At 42.1% G+C, this 20,804-nt stretch overlaps 1 protein-coding gene across 6 annotated transcripts in view; it reads left to right on the forward strand.

The window, feature by feature from the left end:
- The window catches only part of rxrgb (retinoid X receptor, gamma b), an 84,120-nt gene that overhangs the window by 28,721 nt on the left and 34,595 nt on the right, over positions 1–20,804 (forward strand). Inside the window, exon 1 of one of the 6 annotated variants that reach the window (XM_071346502.1) lies at positions 8,547–8,667. The exons of the other annotated variants lie outside the window; for them this stretch is intronic. Coding sequence (XP_071202603.1) covers positions 8,661–8,667 — 7 coding nt within the window. The 5' untranslated portion in view covers positions 8,547–8,660. Of the gene's footprint in view, positions 1–8,546; positions 8,668–20,804 lie in introns of those variants that run through there. 6 annotated transcript variants of the gene reach the window in all.

The following is a 20,804-nucleotide window of genomic DNA, read 5'->3' on the forward strand; positions in this document are numbered from 1 at the left end:
TCAATGAAGTATCTGTCTTGGTTTAGATCAATGAAGTCTGGTTTAAATGTGTTCTGTTACCTGTCTCTTATTCGGTGTTCTTCTCAGTTATTTTAACTCACATCCATAACATGGTGTCACGGATGATTGCGCATAGTATAAGAAGAGGTCCGAAAATGATTTCATGTGGGAAACAGGCACACACACAGAGAGAGAGAGAGAGAGAGAGAGAGAGAGAGAGAGAGAGAGAGAGAGAGAGAGAGAGAGAGAGAGAGAGAAAAATAATGCATGCAGAGCAGAATTAGGCCGATACCCACTAATTATCAAAATCCAGAAAAGAGCCGTTAAATTCTACAACCACCTAAAAGGAAGCGATTCCCAAACCTTCCATAACAAAGCCATCACCTACAGAGAGATGAACCTGGAGAAGAGTCCCCTAAGCAAGCTGGTCCTAGGGCTCTGTTCACAAACACAAACACACCCCACAGAGCCCCAGGACAACAGCACAATTAGACCCAACCAAATCATGAGAAAACAAAAAGATAATTACTTGACACATTGGAAAGAATTAACAAAAAAACAGAGCAAACTAGAATGCTATTTGGCCCTAAACAGAGAGTACACAGTGGCAGAATACCTGACCACTGTGACTGACCCAAACTTAAGGAAAGCTTTGACTATGTACAGACTCAGTGAGCATAGCCTTGCTATTGAGAAAGGCCGCCGTAGGCAGACATGGCTCTCAAGAGAAGACAGGCTATGTGCACACTGCCCACAAAATGAGGTGGAAACTGAGCTGCACTTCCTAACCTCCTGCCCAATGTATGACCATATTAGAGAGACATATTTCCCTCAGATTACACAGATCCACAAGGAATTCGAAAACAAATCCAATTTTGATAAACTCCCATATCTACTGGGTGAAATTCCACAGTGTGCCATCACAGCAGCAAGATTTGTGACCTGTTGCCACAAGAAAAGGGCAACCAGTGAAGAACAAACACCACTGTAAATACAACCCATATTTATGTTTATTTATTTTAACTTGTGTGCTTTAACCATTTGTACATTGTTATAACACTGCATATATATAATATGACATTTGTAATGTCTTTATTGTTTTGAAACTTCTGTATGTGTAATGTTTACTGTTCATTTTTATTGTTTATTTGACTTTTGTATATTACCTACCTCACTTGCTTTGGCAATGTTAACACATGTTTCCCATGCCAATAAAGCCCCTTGAATTGAATTGAATTGAAATTGAGAGAGAGAGAGAGAGAGAGAGAGAGAGAGAGAGAGAGAGAGAGAGAGAGAGAGAGAGAGAGAGAGAGAGAGAGAGAGAGAGAGAGAGAGAGAGAGAGAGAGAGAGAGAGAGAGAGAGAGAGAGAGAGAGAGAGAGAGAGAGAGAGAGAGAGAGAGAGAGAGAGAGAGAATAATTATGATCTGAGTATGGAAGCCTAGCCCTCTCAGTTCAGGGTTCAAAGGTGGTCGTTGAGGTGATGTCGCCACCAAGCTATCACCATAACAACTCTCTCTCATTCTCTGCATCTGCACTCTGCCTAGTATCACCTTCAGCATATCTATCTATCTCTCAACACCTCTCTCTCCCTGTCTCTCTGTCTCTGTTGCCTGTCACTCTGATCTCTCCATCACCCCTCTTCCTCTGTGTTTTTCCCCTCTGGTTAGCGAGGTGTTGGAGGTGATGATGTGATCCTTTTACACACAGACAGAAGAGAGACACAGACAGGGTCCTGTCGCTAGCCATTATCAGCCGAGAGGACCGACACAGTGTGTGTGTGTGTGTGTGTGTGTGTGTGTGTGTGTATTTTTGCGGCAGAGCTGCGATGAGTTGGTTATATTTTTGTATTGAGCACACGTCTCCATACACCTTTGTTAACTGGTTGTGTGCCATAATTTTACCTTTAATTTTGTTCTACCTCTTCTGGAGGATGAAATTGTAATTTTAACCAACTCTGTGTGGCTTCATTTAAAAAGGAGGGTACTTTAAATAGGGATCAATTGTCAATTCACCGGAGATGGTTGGTTTTAATCTGTATAACGGCAAAAAAAGACCCCTTTTTGTTTTTCATAGTAGCCTGCTGGAAAACCAGTTTGGATTTAGATATAATTTTGTTATGCTTTAAGAGATTTTTTTCACCTTTATTTAACCAGGTAGGCTAGTTGAGAACAAGTTCTCATTTACAACTGCGACCTGGCAGTTAATGCCTTTCACCCTCAAAACTCATGTTTATTATATAAATATGCCCGTTTTAACTTTATCTGGTTTGCCAATCCAAATGAAATGGGGGGGGGGGAAATGTGTCACATGATTTGACAAAGGATTCTCCTGGAGTTAGTAGAGCCATGGATAAATATGTTAACTGTGACATCACTAGTGACATCACTAGAGAATTAATCAGGGTAATTTTCCCAAAGATGGACAGATATTTCCACCGTTTCAAGATCCTATAGATTTTTCTATCACTCAACTTTTTTGGGATATGTACACCAATCACATCAACACCATTTAATCGGGAGACCACATGACAGTTAAAAATGTGGTATCTTTTTAGACACCCAATCTCTAATATAGTACTCTTATCATAGTTGGGTTTTAGACCAGATAAACTGGAAAACTTATCCAGGTTCTCAATTAAGGCCCTTCAAGGTTATTGATTGAGGACTCAAGAGAAAACCTGAATCGTCAGCATACATTGATACTTTTGTCTCTAATCCATACATTTTTAGCTCCTTAATGTTATCATTAGACTTACAGTGCATTCGGAAAGTATTCAGACCACTTGACTTTTTCCACATTTTGTTACGTTACAGCCTTATTCTAAAATGGATTAAATAGTTTTTTCCCCCGCATCAATCTACACACAATGCCCCATAATGACAAAAATAAATAAATAATGGAAATATCACATTTACATAAGTATTCAGACCCTTTACTCAGTACTTTGTTGAAGCACCTTTGGCAACGATTACAGCCTCGTATCTTCTTGGGTATGAAGCTACATGCTTGGCACACCGGTATTTGGAGAGTTTCTCCCGTTCTTCTCTGCAGATACTCTCAAGCTCTGTCAGGTTGGATGGGGAGCGTTGCTGCACAGCTATTTTTAGGTTTCTCTAGAGATGTTTGATCGGGTTCAATTCCAGGCTCTGGCTGGGCCTCTCAAGGACATTCAGAGACTTATCCCGAAGCCACTCCTACATTGTCTTGACTGTGTGCTTAGGGTCGTTGTCCTGTTCGAAGGTGAACCTTCGCCCCAGTCTGAGGTCCTGAGCGCTCTGGAGCAGGTTTTCATCAAGGATCTCTTTGTACTTTGCTCCATTCATCTTTCCCTCGATCCTGACTAGTCTCCCAGTCCCTGCCGCTGAAAAACATCCACACAACATGATACTGGCACCACCATGCTTCACCATAGGAATGCTGCCAGGTTTCCTCCAGACGAGACGCTTGATATTCAGGCCAAAGAGGTCAATATTGGTTTCATCAGACCAGATAATCTTGTTGAGAGTCTTGAGGTGCCTTTTGGCAAACTCCAAGCGGGCTGTCATGTGCGTTTTACTGAGGAGTAGCTTCCGTCTGGCCACTCTACCATAAAGACCTGATTGGTGGAGTGCTGCAGAGATGGTTGTCCTTCTGGAAGGTTTTCCCATCTCCACAGAGGAACTCTAGCGCTCTGTCAGAGTGACCATTGGGTTCTTGGCCACCTCCCTGACCAAGCCCCTTCTCCCCCGATTGCTCAGTTTGGCCGGGTGGCCAGCTCTAGAAAGAGTCTTGAGCGTTCCAAACGTCTTCCATTTAAGATTGATGGAGGCCACTGTGTTCTTGGGGACCTTCAATGCTGCAGACATTCTTTGGTATCCTTCCAAAGATCTGTGCCTCGACACAATCCTGTCTCGGAGCTCTACGGACAATTCCTTCGACATCATGGCTTGGTTTTTGCTCTGACATGCACTGTCAACTGTGAGACCTCATATAGACAGGTGTGTGCCTTTCCAAATCCTGTCCAGTCAATTGAATTTACCACAGGTGGACTCCAATCAAGTTGTAGAAACATCTCAAGGATGATCAATGAAACAGGATGCACCTGAGCTCAGTTTCGAGTCTCATAGCAAAGGGTCTGAATATTTATGTGAATACGTTTATTTAAAAAGAAAATTATATAAATTAGCAGTAATTTAGAATTACCTGTTTTTGCTTTGTCATTATGGGATATTGTGTGTAGATTTCTGAGGATTTTTTTTTATTTCATCCATTTTAGAATAAGGCTGTAAAGTAACAAAATTTAACATAACAAAATGTCTGCAGCATTGAAGGTCCCCAAGAACACAGTGGATAAAGTCAAGGGGTCTGAATACATTCAGAAGGCACTGTATTTCCCATTCCTTTTGCCTTGTCCCTCTCAACCATATTTTTTTTTATAGCTAACGGTTCAATGGCCCTAATAAGTATGGTGACAGAGGGCAACCTTGTTTTACGCCTCTTGACAATTAAAATTTCTCAGAAGGATTGTTGTACATTACATTTAGCCATTTTATGAGAGATTCTCCAAAGTAAAAAATTAAAGGAAAATCTGATTTCAAGATTATACCTGATTTCCCTGCGTTCTCAAAGTTTTCAATTATTTCTAGTAGTTGTCTGATGTTGACTCCAATATATCTGCCTTTTAAGAATCCCGTCTGATTGTGATGAATAATGTCTGATAGGACCTTTTTAATTATGTGAGCAATACATTTTGCCAATATTTTTGTGTCATAACATTGAAGGGTGAGGGGAGTCCAATTTTTTAAAGGGACAGGGTCTTTATTCTGCCCCCCAGGTTCCTGCTTCAGTAGGAGCGAGATCAGTCCCTCTTTTTGCGTCAGACAATTCGCTTTATATATTAGTAATTACAACATGATAGTAATGAATCTTTCGGGAACTCATAAAAAGTTTGATATATCTCTATTGGAATGCCACCGAGGCTCGGCGGTTTTCCCTATCTGAACGGAATCGATTGCCAACCATAGTTTGTCCTGTGACATCACAAGATCTCACTCAAAACCCATCATCAAATGAGGTTGGAGGAACTTGTTTTAAATGTTTTACTTCCTCATTCAAAATCTCCTTTGGTGAGATAAGGATTTATCCATTGTTAGTAGCTATTTTCTGTAGGTTATTTTTGGTCGCTTAGGAAAAACATTTTTTGCCGTTCTCCATCCAATTTTGTCTGTTAAAAAAAAAAGAAATTAAACCTGATCTTTCCTGAATAAGTTATCTTTTTGTTTTGTGTCTAGATTATTCATTGTTTCTGTCTTGGCTGCATAGGCTACTTGCAGTAGGCCTATCAAACGGGCAAGGATGTCTGGTGGGTGGGTCGCTCAGATGGGTGTCTAGGGTAGGTAGGGGTTGGCACCGTTCCATCATGATCCCGAGTGGCGCAGTGGTATAAGGCACTGCATCTCAGTGCTAGAGGCATCACTACAGACCCTGATTCAATTCCAGGCTGTATCACAACCAGCATTGATTGGGAGTCCTATAGGGCGGCGCACAATTGGCGGCCCAGCGTCGTTAGGGTTTGGCCGGGGTAGGCTGTCATTGTAAATAAGAATTTGTTCTGACTTGCCTAGTTAAATAAAATAAATAAATGATAGGACAAAAATATGTCTCAAAAATAAAAATAATTTATTTGTAAATGTATTTCCCATCTCTGTGCAAAAGTGGAAACTCACTCACTCACTCACTCACTCACTCACTCACTCACTCACTCACTCACTCACTCACTCACTCACTCACTCACTCACTCACTCACTCACTCACTCACTCACTCACTCACTCACTCTCTCACCCTCTCTCTCACTCACTCACTCACTCACTCACTCACTCACTCACTCACCCTCTCACTCACTCACTCACTCACTCACCCTCTCACTCACTCACTCACCCTCTCACTCACTCACTCACTCACTCACTTACTCACCCACTCACTCTCTCACTCACTCACTCACTCACTCACTTTCTTCTCATTCGACTCACACAGACCCACGGGCACTCCCATCTCCCAACACGCCTGCACCCCCTTCTATGCCTTCTTTTTATAGTGTTTTTATTTCCACCTGGTTGATTCTTGACTCATTTCAGGCTTTTAAGTACTTTAGTGTTCCAGTATCTTGTATTTGGGGATTTATTATAGTAGTTTTTGTCCTTCTTCTGATGCTGTCATTTATCTATATAACATTTGTGACTCGTTTCAGGAAACTAGGTGTATGTCGCGGCTCACTACTTCACAGGAGGGCCATTTGAACGTAAACTTAAATTTTTATCAAAATGCGTTGTTTTTGGGCAGAAATGCCTTCTGGAACATGTGAACTTTCATGTGCCTTAATAACAAACGTGTATTCCATCTGTAAATACGAATAAAATTGTTAAATTACGAGCCTAGTTGGTTGAGCCACGGAAAAAGTGAGCCACCTTCCCGCTAGTCATGATTGGCTGAGATAATGAGTGGGCTGGACATGCCGAGAGATGAGTTTGGATTGGTCTGACATGTAGCACGCTTCTGTCTATAACATGAGCTGGTCAGTATGTGTAGGTAATTATTTGTAATGCAATTTTTTTAAGATAGCACCTAGTAGAACTGTGTAAGTGTTTCTCTCCACTTTCTGAAAGACCGAGTTTTGAAATCAGTGAAATTAGAGTATGATTGCTAAAGAGATAGAGAAAATTCTGGCGGAGTCGAACGAGAACACAGTGATCAGAGTGATAGCGTGTCCAGTGTGCGCTCTGAACGCTCCGAGAGTGAAACGCTCTGAATTTACGAACACTCTTGAGTTTACAAACGCCCAGAGCACACTCTGGCACTCCAGATTAAATTTACGAATACACCCATACTATAAAACAGCCTTTAGTCTTGAAATCTTTGGTTGTTTAGTACGTAGCCTCACATGTGAATCCTTAAAGAGATGGGTAGGGCTAAAGCTTAAGAGGGTGTGAACGAAGCAGAGCTCTCCAGTAGGTGTACCAAAACATTCAAGGGCAATTTTCTCAAAAGTGGGGTTACACATTTATCATCTTTATAAGCAGAATTATTTTCCTATTGTTCCTCGACTGTAGTGTATGATATACCATTTTCTAGCTCTAAGTCTCTACTTTTATCCAATGTAAAAAATTAAATAAATAAAAAATTCAAATGTTGCTACATAAGACCGAATCGAGCCGGTCGGTTTATGCTTATTTTCATGTTGAGTCTTTTGCCGAGGCTTTTAACCATTATTTGTCTTTAAAGGATACAAATTTGGCAACGATTGGGCGGTCGTATCGATGTCCTCCTCTCTGTCCGAGACAGTGTACGCATTCAAGTTTGATTTTGTTGACAATATCGCCTGGGATCTGTAGTGCTTTAACCATGAACTCCTTTACCATATTCTCTCGATTTTCACCCTCATTCTCTTGGATACCGGTAAGCATCAGATTCTCTCTTGGATACCGGTAAGCACCAGATTCTCTCTTGGATACCGGTAAGCATCAGATTCTCTCTTGGATACCGGTAAGCATCAGATTCTCTCTTGGATACCGGTAAGCATCAGATTCTCTCTTGGATACCGGTAAGCACCAGATTCTCTCTTGGATACCGGTAAGCATCAGATTCTCTCTTGGATACCGGTAAGCACCAGCTTCTCTCTTGGATACCGGTAAGCATCAGATTCTCTCTTGGATACCGGTAAGCATCAGATTCTCTCTTGGATACCGGTAAGCATCAGATTCTCTCTTGGATACCGGTAAGCACCAGATTCTCTCTTGGATACCGGTAAGCATCAGATTCTCTCTTGGATACCGGTAAGCACCAGCTTCTCTCTTGGATACCGGTAAGCATCAGATTCTCTCTTGGATACCGGTAAGCATCAGATTCTCTCTTGGATACCGGTAAGCATCAGATTCTCTCTTGGATACCGGTAAGCACCAGATTCTCTCTTGGATACCGGTAAGCATCAGATTCTCTCTTGGATACCGGTAAGCACCAGATTCTCTCTTGGATACCGGTAAGCATCAGATTCCCTCTTGGACACCGGTAAGCACCAGATTCCCTCTTGGATACCGGTAAGCACCAGATTCCCTCTTGGATACCGGTAAGCATCAGATTCCCTCTTGGATACCGGTAAGCACCAGATTCTCTCTTGGATACCGGTAAGCACCAGATTCTCTCTTGGATACCGGTAAGCACCAGTGAGTACTGCAGGACTGGGACAGAAGGGAGCTGGGTTATATGTACTGTGAGTACTGCAGGACTGGGACAGAAGGGAGCTGGGTTATATGCACTGTGAGTACTGCAGGACTGGGACAGAAGGGAGCTGGGTTATATGCACTGTGAGTACTGCAGGACTGGGACAGAAGGGAGCTGGGTTATATGCACTGTGAGTACTGCAGGACTGAGACAGAAGGGAGCTGGGTTATATGCACTGTGAGTACTGCAGGACTGGGACAGACGGGAGCTGGGTTATATGCACTGTGAGTACTGCAGGACTGGGACAGAAGGGAGCTGGGTTATATGCACTGTGAGTACTGCAGGACTGGGACAGAAGGGAGCTGGGTTATATGCACTGTGAGTACTGCAGGACTGGGACAGAAGGGAGCTGGGTTATATGCACTGTGAGTACTGCAGGACTGGGACAGAAGGGAGCTGGGTTATATGCACTGTGAGTACCGGTAAGCACCAGATTCTCTCTTGGATACCGGTAAGCACCAGATTCTCTCTTGGATACCGGTAAGCACCAGATTCTCTCTTGGATACCGGTAAGCACCAGATTCTCTCTTGGATACCGGTAAGCACCAGATTGTCTCTCATTGATCTAGTTTGTATATCAAGTAAGGATTCTCTTAGAAACGTGTTTTAATATTGCTGTGATTAAATCTATAATACTCGGAGAGTCTGAGAGATGACGAGATGACTGTGTAACAGATGAATCCTACTTATCCTGAGAGAGGACGAGATGACTGGTGTGACAGATTAATCCTACTTATCCTGAGAGAGGACAAGATGACAGATTAATCCTACTTATCCTGAGAGAGGACAAGATGACTGTGATGACAGATGAATCCTACTTATCCTGAGAGAGGACTGTGGTGACAGATGAATCCTACTTATCCTGAGAGATGACTGTGGTGACAGATGAATCCTACTTATCCTGAGAGAGGACTGTGGTGACAGATGAATCCTACTTATCCTGAGAGATGACTGTGATGACAAATGAATCCTACTTATCCTGAGAGAGGACTGTGATAACAGATGAATCCTACTTATCCTGAGAGAGGACAAGATGACTGTGATGACAGATGAATCCTACTTATCCTGAGAGAGGACAAGATGACTGTGATAACAGATGAATCCTACTTATCCCGAGAGAGGACTGTGATGACAGATGAATCCTACTTATCCTGAGAGAGGACTGTGATGACAGATGAATCCTACTTATCCTGAGAGAGGACGAGATGACTGTGATGACAGATGAATCCTACTTATCCTGAGAGAGGACGAGATGACTGTGATAACAGATGAATCCTACTTATCCTGAGAGATGACTGTGATAACAGATGAATCCTACTTATCCTGAGAGAGGATGAGATGACTGTGATAACAGATGAATCCTACTTATCCTGAGAGATGACTGTGATAACAGATGAATCCTACTTATCCTGAGAGAGGATGAGATGACTGTGATAACAGATGAATCCTACTTATCCTGAGAGAGGATGAGATGACTGTGATGACAGATGAATCCTACTTATCCTGAGAGAGGATGAGATGACTGTGATGACAGAAGAATCCTACTTATCCTGAGAGAGGACAAGATGACTGTGATAACAGATGAATCCTACTGACTGCCGTTTTTAAGCCCAATGATCTTAGGTGAATATGTCTAGTCTATGAGAAACAGAGCGATCTGACTAGTAAACACAAACAGTCAGTCTGTCTGGGTGTTCTTCTCTCTCCTTATCTGTCTGCAGTGAGCTGATTGGGCCATGATACATGATGATCTTTCAAATTGTCTCTGTGCAGTACGCTGAGACTGGGGCGCTCTGGTAGTGTGTCACAGTCTGGTCAGGGCAACCTACCCAGGTCAAGGGTCACTGGATGTGAGTGTGTTAGATGGGAATGAGCAGCGTACCAGTGGAGTCAGAGAGAACAGGGATGTTCCCTTGCCAGCAACAGCACATGCACCAGCCTTATTTAGTTTACCTCCACGGCTTTGTCTCTCTTCCCGTTTTCTCCTCCCCTCTTCCCTCTACTCCTACTCCTCTACCCTCCCCTCCTCTCCTACTCCTCCTCCCCTCCTCCTCTCCCCTCCTCCTCCCCTCCCCCTCTCCTACTCCTCTCCCCTCCTCCTCTCTACTCCTCTCCCCTCCTCCTCCCCTCCCCCTCTCCTACTCCTCTCCCCTCCTCCTCTCTACTCCTCTCCCCTCCTCCTCCTCTTCTCCTCCTCCTCTCCTCCTCCTCTCTCCTCCTCTCCTCCTCCCCTCCTCCTCTCCTACTCCTCCCTCCTCTTCTCCTCCTATCCTACTCCTCCTCTCCCCTCCTCCCCTCCACTCCAGCTCCTCTCCCTTCCTCCCTCCTCTCCTCCTCCTCCCCTCCTCCTCTCCTCTCCTCCTCTCCTCCTCCTCTCTCCTCCTCTCCCCTCCCCTCCTCCCCTCCACTCCAGCTCCTCTCCCTTCCTCCCTCCTCTCCTCCTCCTCTCTCCTCCTCTCCTCCTCCTCTCCTCCTCTCCTACTCCTCTCTCCTCCTCTCCCCTCCTCCCCTCCACTCCAGCTCCTCTCCCTTCCTCCCTCCTCTCCTCCTCCCCTTCTCTCCTACTCCTCCCCTCCTCCTCTTCTCCTCCTCTCCTACTCCTCTCTCCCCTCCTCCCCTCCACTCCAGCTCCTCTCCCTTCCTCCCTCCTCTCCTACTCCTCTTCCCTCTACTCCTACTCCTCTCCGCTCCTACCCTCCTCCTCTCCTCCTCCTCCCCTCATCTCTCCTCCTCTTCCCATCCCACTCCTCCTACCCTCCTCCTCTCTCCCCTCCTCCTCCTCTTCCCATCCCCCTCCTCCTCCCCTTCTCCCATACCCTGGACTCAGTACTTCAGTAACCACATGAGAATGTTAGTTTGGAACGGGGACTGGTCAGCTGGTTACTTCTCCTGCTGCTGTTTGTTTGTTGTGTGGCAAAATCTGGTCAGCCTGTCCCCTTCACGCCTGATCGGGAATCGTTGGGTTAGGTCTGGCTGCCTCTGTCCTGTTATTGTTTGAGTTGAGCTTCTTTATCTCTCAACCAAAAAATCTGTTATCTCTTTCTGTCTGACTGTCTGTCTCTTTCTGTCTGTCTCAGCACTGGCCAAACCATTGATCCTCTTCCTCTTTTGAAATGTTCTGTGCCAATGTGTCAATGTCTCTATTTGGAACATGATGAAATGTACCCATTTGTTTTGTCATGCTTTTGGAAACTTCCCACTGGGCACACCACCTCCTTTCAACAGGAAAATGTAGGTCATATTTGGTTGAGACGTTGATCAATGAGATTTCAACATTTATTCACCCAACTCAAAAAGACAGACAGAAGTTTCATTCCCAATGTATTATCACCATACCTTCAACCATCTAAAAGCACAACCAAATTTCAATGGAAAAATAATGTCAGATTTTTGGTTTAGTTGTCATCAAAATGTGTTCTCACTGTGACAACCATAAACAGTGCCTTCAGAAGGTATTCATACCCCTTGACTTATTCCACATTTTGTTGTGTTACAGCCAGAATTCAAAATGGATGAAATATATATATTTTCTCACCCATCTACACACAATAGCCCATAATGACATCACAATAGCCCATAATGACATCACAATACCCCATAATGACATCACAATAGCCCATAATGACACAGTGAAAGCATGTTTTTAGAAATGTTTGCAAATGTATTGAAAATGAAATACAGAAACATCTCATTTACGTAAGTATTCACACCTCTGAGTCAATACATGTTAGAATCCCTTTTGGCTGTGATTACAGCTGAGTGTTTCTGGGTAAGTTTCTAAGAGCTTTGCACACCTGGATTGTACAATATTTACACATTATATATCTTTTAAAATTTTTCAAGCTCTGTCAAGTTGGTTCTTGATCAAATCAAATTGTGCCAAATACAACAGGTTACCTTACCTTACTATAAAATGCTGAATACAACAGGTTACCTTACCTTACTATAAAATGCTGAATACAACAGGTTACCTTACCTTACTATAAAATGCTGAATACTACAGGTTACCTTACCTTACTATAAAATGCTGAATACAACAGGTTACCTTACCTTACTATAAAATGCTGAATACAACAGGTTACCTTACCTTACTATAAAATGCTGAATACTACAGGTTACCTTACCTTACTATAAAATGCTGAATACAACAGGTTACCTTACCTTACTATAAAATGCTGAATACAACAGGTTACCTTACCTTACTATAAAATGCTGAATACTACAGGTTACCTTACCTTACTATAAAATGCTGAATACAACAGGTTACCTTACCTTACTATAAAATGCTGAATACAACAGGTTACCTTACCTTACTATAAAATGCTGAATACAACAGGTTACCTTACCTTACTATAAAATGCTGAATACAACAGGTTACCTTACCTTACTATAAAATGCTGAATACTACAGGTTACCTTACCTTACTATAAAATGCTGAATACAACAGGTTACCTTACCTTACTATAAAATGCTGAATACAACAGGTTACCTTACCTTACTATAAAATGCTGAATACTACAGGTTACCTTACCTTACTATAAAATGCTGAATACAACAGGTTACCTTACCTTACTATAAAATGCTGAATACAACAGGTTACCTTACCTTACTATAAAATGCTGAATACAACAGGTTACCTTACCTTACTATAAAATGCTGAATACAACAGGTTACCTTACCTTACTATAAAATGCTGAATACAACAGGTTACCTTACCTTACTATAAAATGCTGAATACAACAGGTTACCTTACCTTACTATAAAATGCTGAATACAACAGGTTACCTTACCTTACTATAAAATGCTGAATACAACAGGTTACCTTACCTTACTATAAAATGCTGAATACAACAGGTTACCTTACCTTACTATAAAATGCTGAATACAACAGGTTACCTTACCTTACTATAAAATGCTGAATACAACAGGTTACCTTACCTTACTATAAAATGCTGAATACAACAGGTTACCTTACCTTACTATAAAATGCTGAATACAACAGGTTACCTTACCTTACTATAAAATGCTGAATACAACAGGTTACCTTACCTTACTATAAAATGCTGAATACAACAGGTTACCTTACCTTACTATAAAATGCTGAATACAACAGGTTACCTTACCTTACTATAAAATGCTGAATACAACAGGTTACCTTACCTTACTATAAAATGCTGAATACAACAGGTTACCTTACCTTACTATAAAATGCTGAATACAACAGGTTACCTTACCTTACTATAAAATGCTGAATACAACAGGTTACCTTACCTTACTATAAAATGCTGAATACAACAGGTTACCTTACCTTACTATAAAATGCTTACTTTCAAGCCTTTAACCAACAATGCAGTTTTAAGAAAAATAAGAGTTAAGAAAAGATTTAATGGAACAAAAGTAACACAATAGGCTATATACAGAGGGTACCGGTACCAAGTCAATGTGCAGGGCACAGGTTAGTTTATTTACTTAACCTTTATTTAATTAGGCAAGTCCGTTAAGAACAAATTCCTATTCACAATGACAGCCTAGGAACAGTGGGTTAACTGCCTTGTTCAGGGGCAGAACGACAGATTTTTACCTTGTCAGCTCGGAGATTTAATCGAGCAACCTTTCGGTTACTGGCCCAACGCTCTCTAACCACTAGGCTGCCTGCCCAACGCTCTAACCACTAGGCTACCTGCCGTCAAGGTAATTGAGGTAATATGTACATGTAGGTAAGGGGCAAAGTGACCATGCATAGATAATAAACAGAAAGTAGCAGCAGCGTAAAAAAACATCATTGCTAGATGGCCATTTTCAAGCCTTCCCTTAGATCTTCAAGACAACTTAATTTAAAACTGTAACTATGTCACTCAGGAACATTCAATGTCGTCTTGGTAAGCAACTCCAGTGTATATTTGGCCTTGTGTTTTAGGTTATTGTCCTGCTGAAAGGTGAATTAGTCTCCCAGTGTCTGTTGGAGAGCAGAGTTTACAAAAAGTATTCTGCAGCGCTGCCTGAAATTAACACTTTGGATAATGTTTTTAAGGACACACCTCAAATCTTTCCACCCCTCGTCCACCCAGCAAGCGAGCTGATTTAAGACAGGTAAATTTGCTGAACCTGGCGCTAGGGCTGGAAAATGCCAGTGTGGCAGTTTTAACATGACGAAGTTGCAAACTAACGTGCATTTGACACCAGCGCCACCTAAACGCCAGCAGAAAATAGAGCCTTCAGCGTCTGCTTTTTACATTTTCACCCACCTATCCATATATGCCCTATTTTGTGAGTCATTGGAAATTCACTGCTCGACTGAGGGACCTTACAGATAATTGTATGTGTGGGGTATAGAGTCATTCAAAAATCACTTTAAACACTATTATATTAAGTCCATGTAACTTATTATGTGACGTGCAATTTCTTTCTCTTCAGCTTATTTAGGTTTGCCATAACAAAGGGGTTGAATACTTACTGACTCAAGACATTTCAGCTTTTCATTTTTTATTAATTTGTAAACAATTGTTTGTAACATAATTCCACTTTGACGTATACTGTAATAAGTTGCATGGACTCAACTTGTTACAGATTCAACCACAAAGACCAGGTAGGTTTTCCAATGCCTCACAAAGAAGGGCACCTATTGGTAGATGGGTAAAACAAAATGAAAAGCAGACATTGAATATCCTTTTGAGCATGGTGAACTTATTAATTACACTTTGAATGGTGTATCAATACACCCAGTCACTACAAAGATACAAGCGTCCTTCCTAACTCAGTTGCCGGAAAGGAAGGAAACCACTCAGGGATTTCACCATGAGGCCAGTGGTGACTTTACAACAGTTATAGAGATTAATGGCTGTGATAGGAGAACACTGAGGATGTTCTCCTACTCCTCTCTCACAACAACATTGTACTTACTCCACAATACTAACCTAATTGATATAGTGAAAAGAAGGAAGCATGTACAGAATAAAAATATTCCAAAACATGCATCCTGTTTGCAGCAAGGTACTAAAGTAATACTGCTAAAAATGTGGTAAAGAAATGTACTTTATGTCCTGAATACAAAGTGATATGTTTGGGGCAAATCCACTCTCCATATTTTCTAGCATTTTCTAACATAATGGTGGCTGCATCATGTTATGGGTATGCTTGGGGGGGAAAACCTGGTTCAGTCTGCTTTCCACTAGACACTGGGAGATGAATTCACCTTTCAGCAGGACAATAACCTAAAACACAAGGCCAAATATACACTGGAGTTGCTTACCAAGAAAACAGTGAATGTTCCTGAGTGGACTGAGTTACAGTTTTGACTAAAATCATCTTGAAAATCTATGGCAAGACCTGAAAGTGGTTGTCTAGCAATGATCAACAACCAATTTGACAGAGCTTGAATAATTTTTAAGGGAATAATGGGCAAATGTTTTGCAATCCAGGTGTGGAAAGCTCTTAGAGAATTACCCAGAAAGGTGCTTCTACAAAGTATTGACTCAGGGGTGTGAATACTCATGTAAAAAAAAAACATATTTTCCCTTGTCATTATAGGGTATTGTGTGTAGATGTGTGAACAATAATCTATTTAATCCAATTTGATTTCAGGCTGTAACACATCAAAATGTGGAATAAGTCAAGGGGTATAAATACATTCTGAAGGCACTGTATAATTAATTGTGTTTGATTGACAACGCAACCAAATATCAACATTTAAAAGATATCTAATGCTTGGATAGTTTCATCTGATCCACTGGCTTAATGGAGATGTGAATCCAACATACAATTTGTTAACTTGTTAATAGTTATTGGGATATTTACTATATTGGAAAAGTGCTATTGGATTGTGCTTGGTTGTCAACGCAACCAAATATCAACATTGGAAGGAGATGTATACTTTGTGCCACTGACATAGTCTGGCTTTAATTCCAGTTTGTCTACAAAGGAATAATTGATATGTTGGATTCACGTCTCCATCTCAACCAAACATCACAGTTAAAGAATATGACCAAATCAAATCAAACTTTAAATGCATTTAAATAAAGTTTGATTTGATATTTTCTTTGACTTGTTTGGTGTTTGGTTGAGAGAGACGTGAATCCAACATACTGTCTCAATTATTAATTTGTATTTAACTTGATCAAATTTGAAATCCACCAAAGCTTGAAATCCTAGACCTATATTTACATAATTTAGCAGACACTCTTATCCAGAGCGAATTACAAGAGCAATTAGGGGTTAAGTGCCTTGCTCAAGGGCACATTGACAGATTTTTCACCTAGTCAGCTCAGGGATTTGAACCAGCGACCTTTCAGTTACTAGTCCAACTCTCGTAACTCCTAGGCTACCTGCCTGTCTATTTTAGTTCAACCCTGGGTTGAATTGAAACAATAGGTGTTGATGACTTTGCAAACGCTATATAGTCCTAAATAGTCTCATTGATGCTATATGACTTATGGTTATATTTCATTTGGTCTCTTAAACCTACCTTTTGGAATGACTTTGCAAATATATTTAGTTATTAAGATATCTTTCAATAATGATTCTCATGAGAGCACATTGGTATTAGTCAGTGACAAATATCAAAGCTAATCAGGGCTGGGCTTTGTTAAAACCCTGGATGTGAGACCAAATTAATAATTGTAGATAGATCAACTCTCCAGTAGGAGGTGCTGTAGATAGATCAACTCTCCAGTAGGAGGTGCTGTAGATAGATCAACTCTCCAGTAGGAGGTGCTGTAGATAGATCAACTCTCCAGTAGGAGGTGCTGTAGATAGATCAACTCTCCAGTAGGAGGTGCTGCCCAGCCTCGATAGGAGACCTAAGGATAGCTGTAGAAAGATCAACTCTCCAGTAGGAGGTGCTGTAGATAGATCAACTCTCCAGTAGGAGGTGCTGCCCAGCCTCGATAGGAGACCTAAGGATAGCTGTAGATAGATCAACTCTCCAGTAGGAGGTGCTGTAGATAGATCAACTCTCCAGTAGGAGGTGCTGCCCAGCCTCGATAGGAGACCTAAGGATAGCTGTAGAAAGATCAACTCTCCAGTAGGAGGTGCTGTAGATAGATCAACTCTCCAGTAGGAGGTGCTGTAGATAGATCAACTCTCCAGTAGGAGGTGCTGCCCAGCCTCGATAGGAGACCTAAGGATAGCTGTAGATAGATCAACTCTCCAGTAGGAGGTGCTGCCCAGCCTATTGTTTTTTTTCTGATAGTGGGTATACAGTAACGTTGATCACACGTTGTTTCAAAGGTACACATTTGACATATTTTATACAAGGTTTGTCTGTTGAACATTTTTTACAATGATACCATAATCCTGTGGATGAAATGTCACTCTCAAAACAACAGTTTAGGACTTTTTTCAAATTCAATGTATGTATTTTCCACGTAGATAAGATTCCACGTCACAATATGTTGACAAATTACGTCAAAACAACATTGATTCAGCAAGTTTGTGTCCAGTGGGATTTTGTTGTCCATTGATTTATGAGGGGATTTGCGTACTTCCCCTTTTAGATTGAAAGTATCTGCGTTAGGGGAAATAAATCTCTGTTCATGACAGAGAAAGAGAGAACAACAGAAAGTGAGAGGGAGAAGAGTTAACTTTTCACAGTGTGAGTTAGTGAGAGTTTAATACAGGACAGAGTTTAGGGGTCAACAAGGTTCATTCTCTCAAGTTCTGGTCCATCTGTATTGTGTGTTCAGACTTGGCTGAAAGAAAGAAAGGCATAGTCCCAACAAGATCTCATGGTTTTGACTTCAGATTCAGACGTTTTGTCCACTTTCTGGGATTGAACACGTGTCCCTTGGAGCCAGAGCTTGCGGCTTACGCCCATCCGCCATCACCATCCACAACGCCCTAGCAAGACCCAAGCATACTTGATTGTAATAACGGCTCATTGTTGCCTCTAGTGGCGGGTTATGAAGGCATCTCCCAACACCCTCGGGACGTCAAATTTCAAACTGAATCTTTGCGACCTTGCTGATGAGGCTGTGTTTTTCTGTATTATTATGTTTTAAAAACCATTTGGTCTCTGAGCTCATACAGGAAATTCTGCTAAGATTTATTGAGAGAAACTGGGAACTTGGAACTGGGAACTCATCTGGAAACCCACCAGAAGCATGTGGATTGTTAGTAGAGGTCGACCGATTATGATTTCTCAATACCGATTATTGGAGGACCAAAAAAAAGCCGATACCGATTAATTGTTTATGACTTTTTTACATTTTATTTGTAATAATGACAATTACAACAATACTGAATGAACACTTATTTTAACTTAATATAATACATCAATAAAATCAATTTAGCCTCAAATAAATAATGAAACATGTTCAATTTGGTTTAAATAATGCAAAAACAAAGTGTTGGAGAAGAAAGTAAAAGTGCAATATGTGCCATGTAAGCAAGTTCCTTGCTCAGAACATGAGAACATATGAAAGCTGGTGGTTCCTTTTAACATGAATCTTCAATATTCCCAGGTAAGAAGTTTTAGGTTGTAGTTATTATAGGAATTATAGGACTATTTCTCTCTATACGATTTGTATTTCATATACCTTTGACTATTGGATGTTCTTATAGGCACTATAGTATTGCCAGTGTAAGAGTATAGCTTCCGTCCCTCTCCTCGCCGCTACCTGGGCTCGAACCAGGAACACATCGACAACAGCCAGGCTCGAACCAGGAACACATCTACAACAGCCAGCCTCGAACCAGGAACACATCGACAACAGCCACCCTCGAACCAGGAACACATCGACAACAGCCAGCCTCGAACCAGGAACACATCGACAACAGCCAGCCTCGAACCAGGGACACATCGACAACAGCCAGCCTCGAACCAGGAACACATCGACAACAGCCAGCCTCGAACCAGGAACACATCGACAACAGCCAGCCTCGAACCAGGGACACATCGACAACAGCCAGCCTCGAACCAGGAACACATCGACAACAGCCAGCCTCGAACCAGGAACACATCGACAACAGCCAGCCTCGAACCAGGAACACATCGACAACAGCCAGCCTCGAACCAGGATCACATCGACAACAGCCAGCCTCGAACCAGGGACACATCGACAACAGCCAGCCTCGAACCAGGAACACATCGACAACAGCCAGCTTCGAACCAGGAACACATCGACAAAAGCCAGCCTCGAACCAGGAACACACTAATCTCATAGATTTGGAAGTGTGTGTCATTCTGTTACAGATAGACCCCTTTCTCTCTCTCACACACACACACACACACACACACACACACACACACACACACACACACACACACACACACACACACACACACACACACACACACACACACACACACACACACACACACACACACACACACACACGCCCCTATTCCCAGTAGCCTGATCTCCAGACCGTAGATATTATTAGTTAGTGGGCCACTGGTTTATTGAATTACCACACACTGAAGGGCTTAGTCTAAACTGAGGGGACAAAACATTAGGAACACCTGCTCTTTCCATGACAGACTGACCAGGTGAATCCAGGTGAAAGCTATGATCCCTTATTGATGTCACTTGTTAAATCCACTTCCATCTGTGTAGATGAAGGGGAGGAAACAGGTTAAAGAAGGATTTTTAGGACTTGAGACAACTGAGACATGGATTGTGTATGTGTGCCATTCAGAGGGTGAACGGGCAAGACAACAGATTGAAGTGCCTGAACTTGGTTTGGTAGTGGGTGTCAGGCGCACCGGTTTGTGTCAAGATCTGCAACGCTGCTGGGTTTTTCATGCTCATCAGTTTCCCATGTATCAAGAATGGTCCACCACCCAAAGGACATCCAGCCAACGCTTTCGACACCTTGTAGAGTCCATTCCCCCGACGAATTAAGGCTGTTCTGAGGCTAAAGGGGAGGAGGGGGGTGCTCTTAGGGTTTTGTACACTCAGTGTACTGTGTGTGTGTGTGTGTGTGTGTGTATGTCCACTAGCCTGTAATTAACTACCACAGATTTAAGTGGTTTGGGTTTATCCGCTCTAAAAAATCAGTGGGATACTATGTTGACTTCCAGCGTGGTCTTTTGTGTGCTATGAGAGAGCAAAGATGGGGCTCTGTCTGTTCTTACTGTAGCTCTCTGAATGTAGCCATCTCTGTCTGTTCTTACTGTAGCTGTCTGAACCTCTGTCTGTTCTTACTGTAGCTGTCTGAATGTAGCCATCTCTGTCTGTTCTTACTGTAGCTGTCTCTGAATGTAGCCATCTCTGTCTGTTCTTACTGTAGCTGTCTGAATGTAGCCATCTCTGTCTGTTCTTACTGTAGCTGTCTGAATGTAGCCATCTCTGTCTGTTCTTACTGTAGCTGTCTGAATGTAGCCATCTCTGTCTGTTCTTACTGTAGCTGTCTGAATGTAGCCATCTCTGTCTGTTCTTACTGTAGCTGTCTGAATGTAGCCATCTCTGTCTGTTCTTACTGTAGCTCTCTGAATGTAGCCATCTCTGTCTGTTCTTACTGTAGCTGTCTGAACCTCTGTCTGTTCTTACTGTAGCTGTCTGAATGTAGCCATCTCTGTCTGTTCTTACTGTAGCTGTCTCTGTCTGTTCT

This window comes from Salvelinus alpinus, chromosome 16 (genome assembly GCF_045679555.1).
Source record: "Salvelinus alpinus chromosome 16, SLU_Salpinus.1, whole genome shotgun sequence".
NCBI lineage: Eukaryota > Metazoa > Chordata > Actinopteri > Salmoniformes > Salmonidae > Salvelinus > Salvelinus alpinus.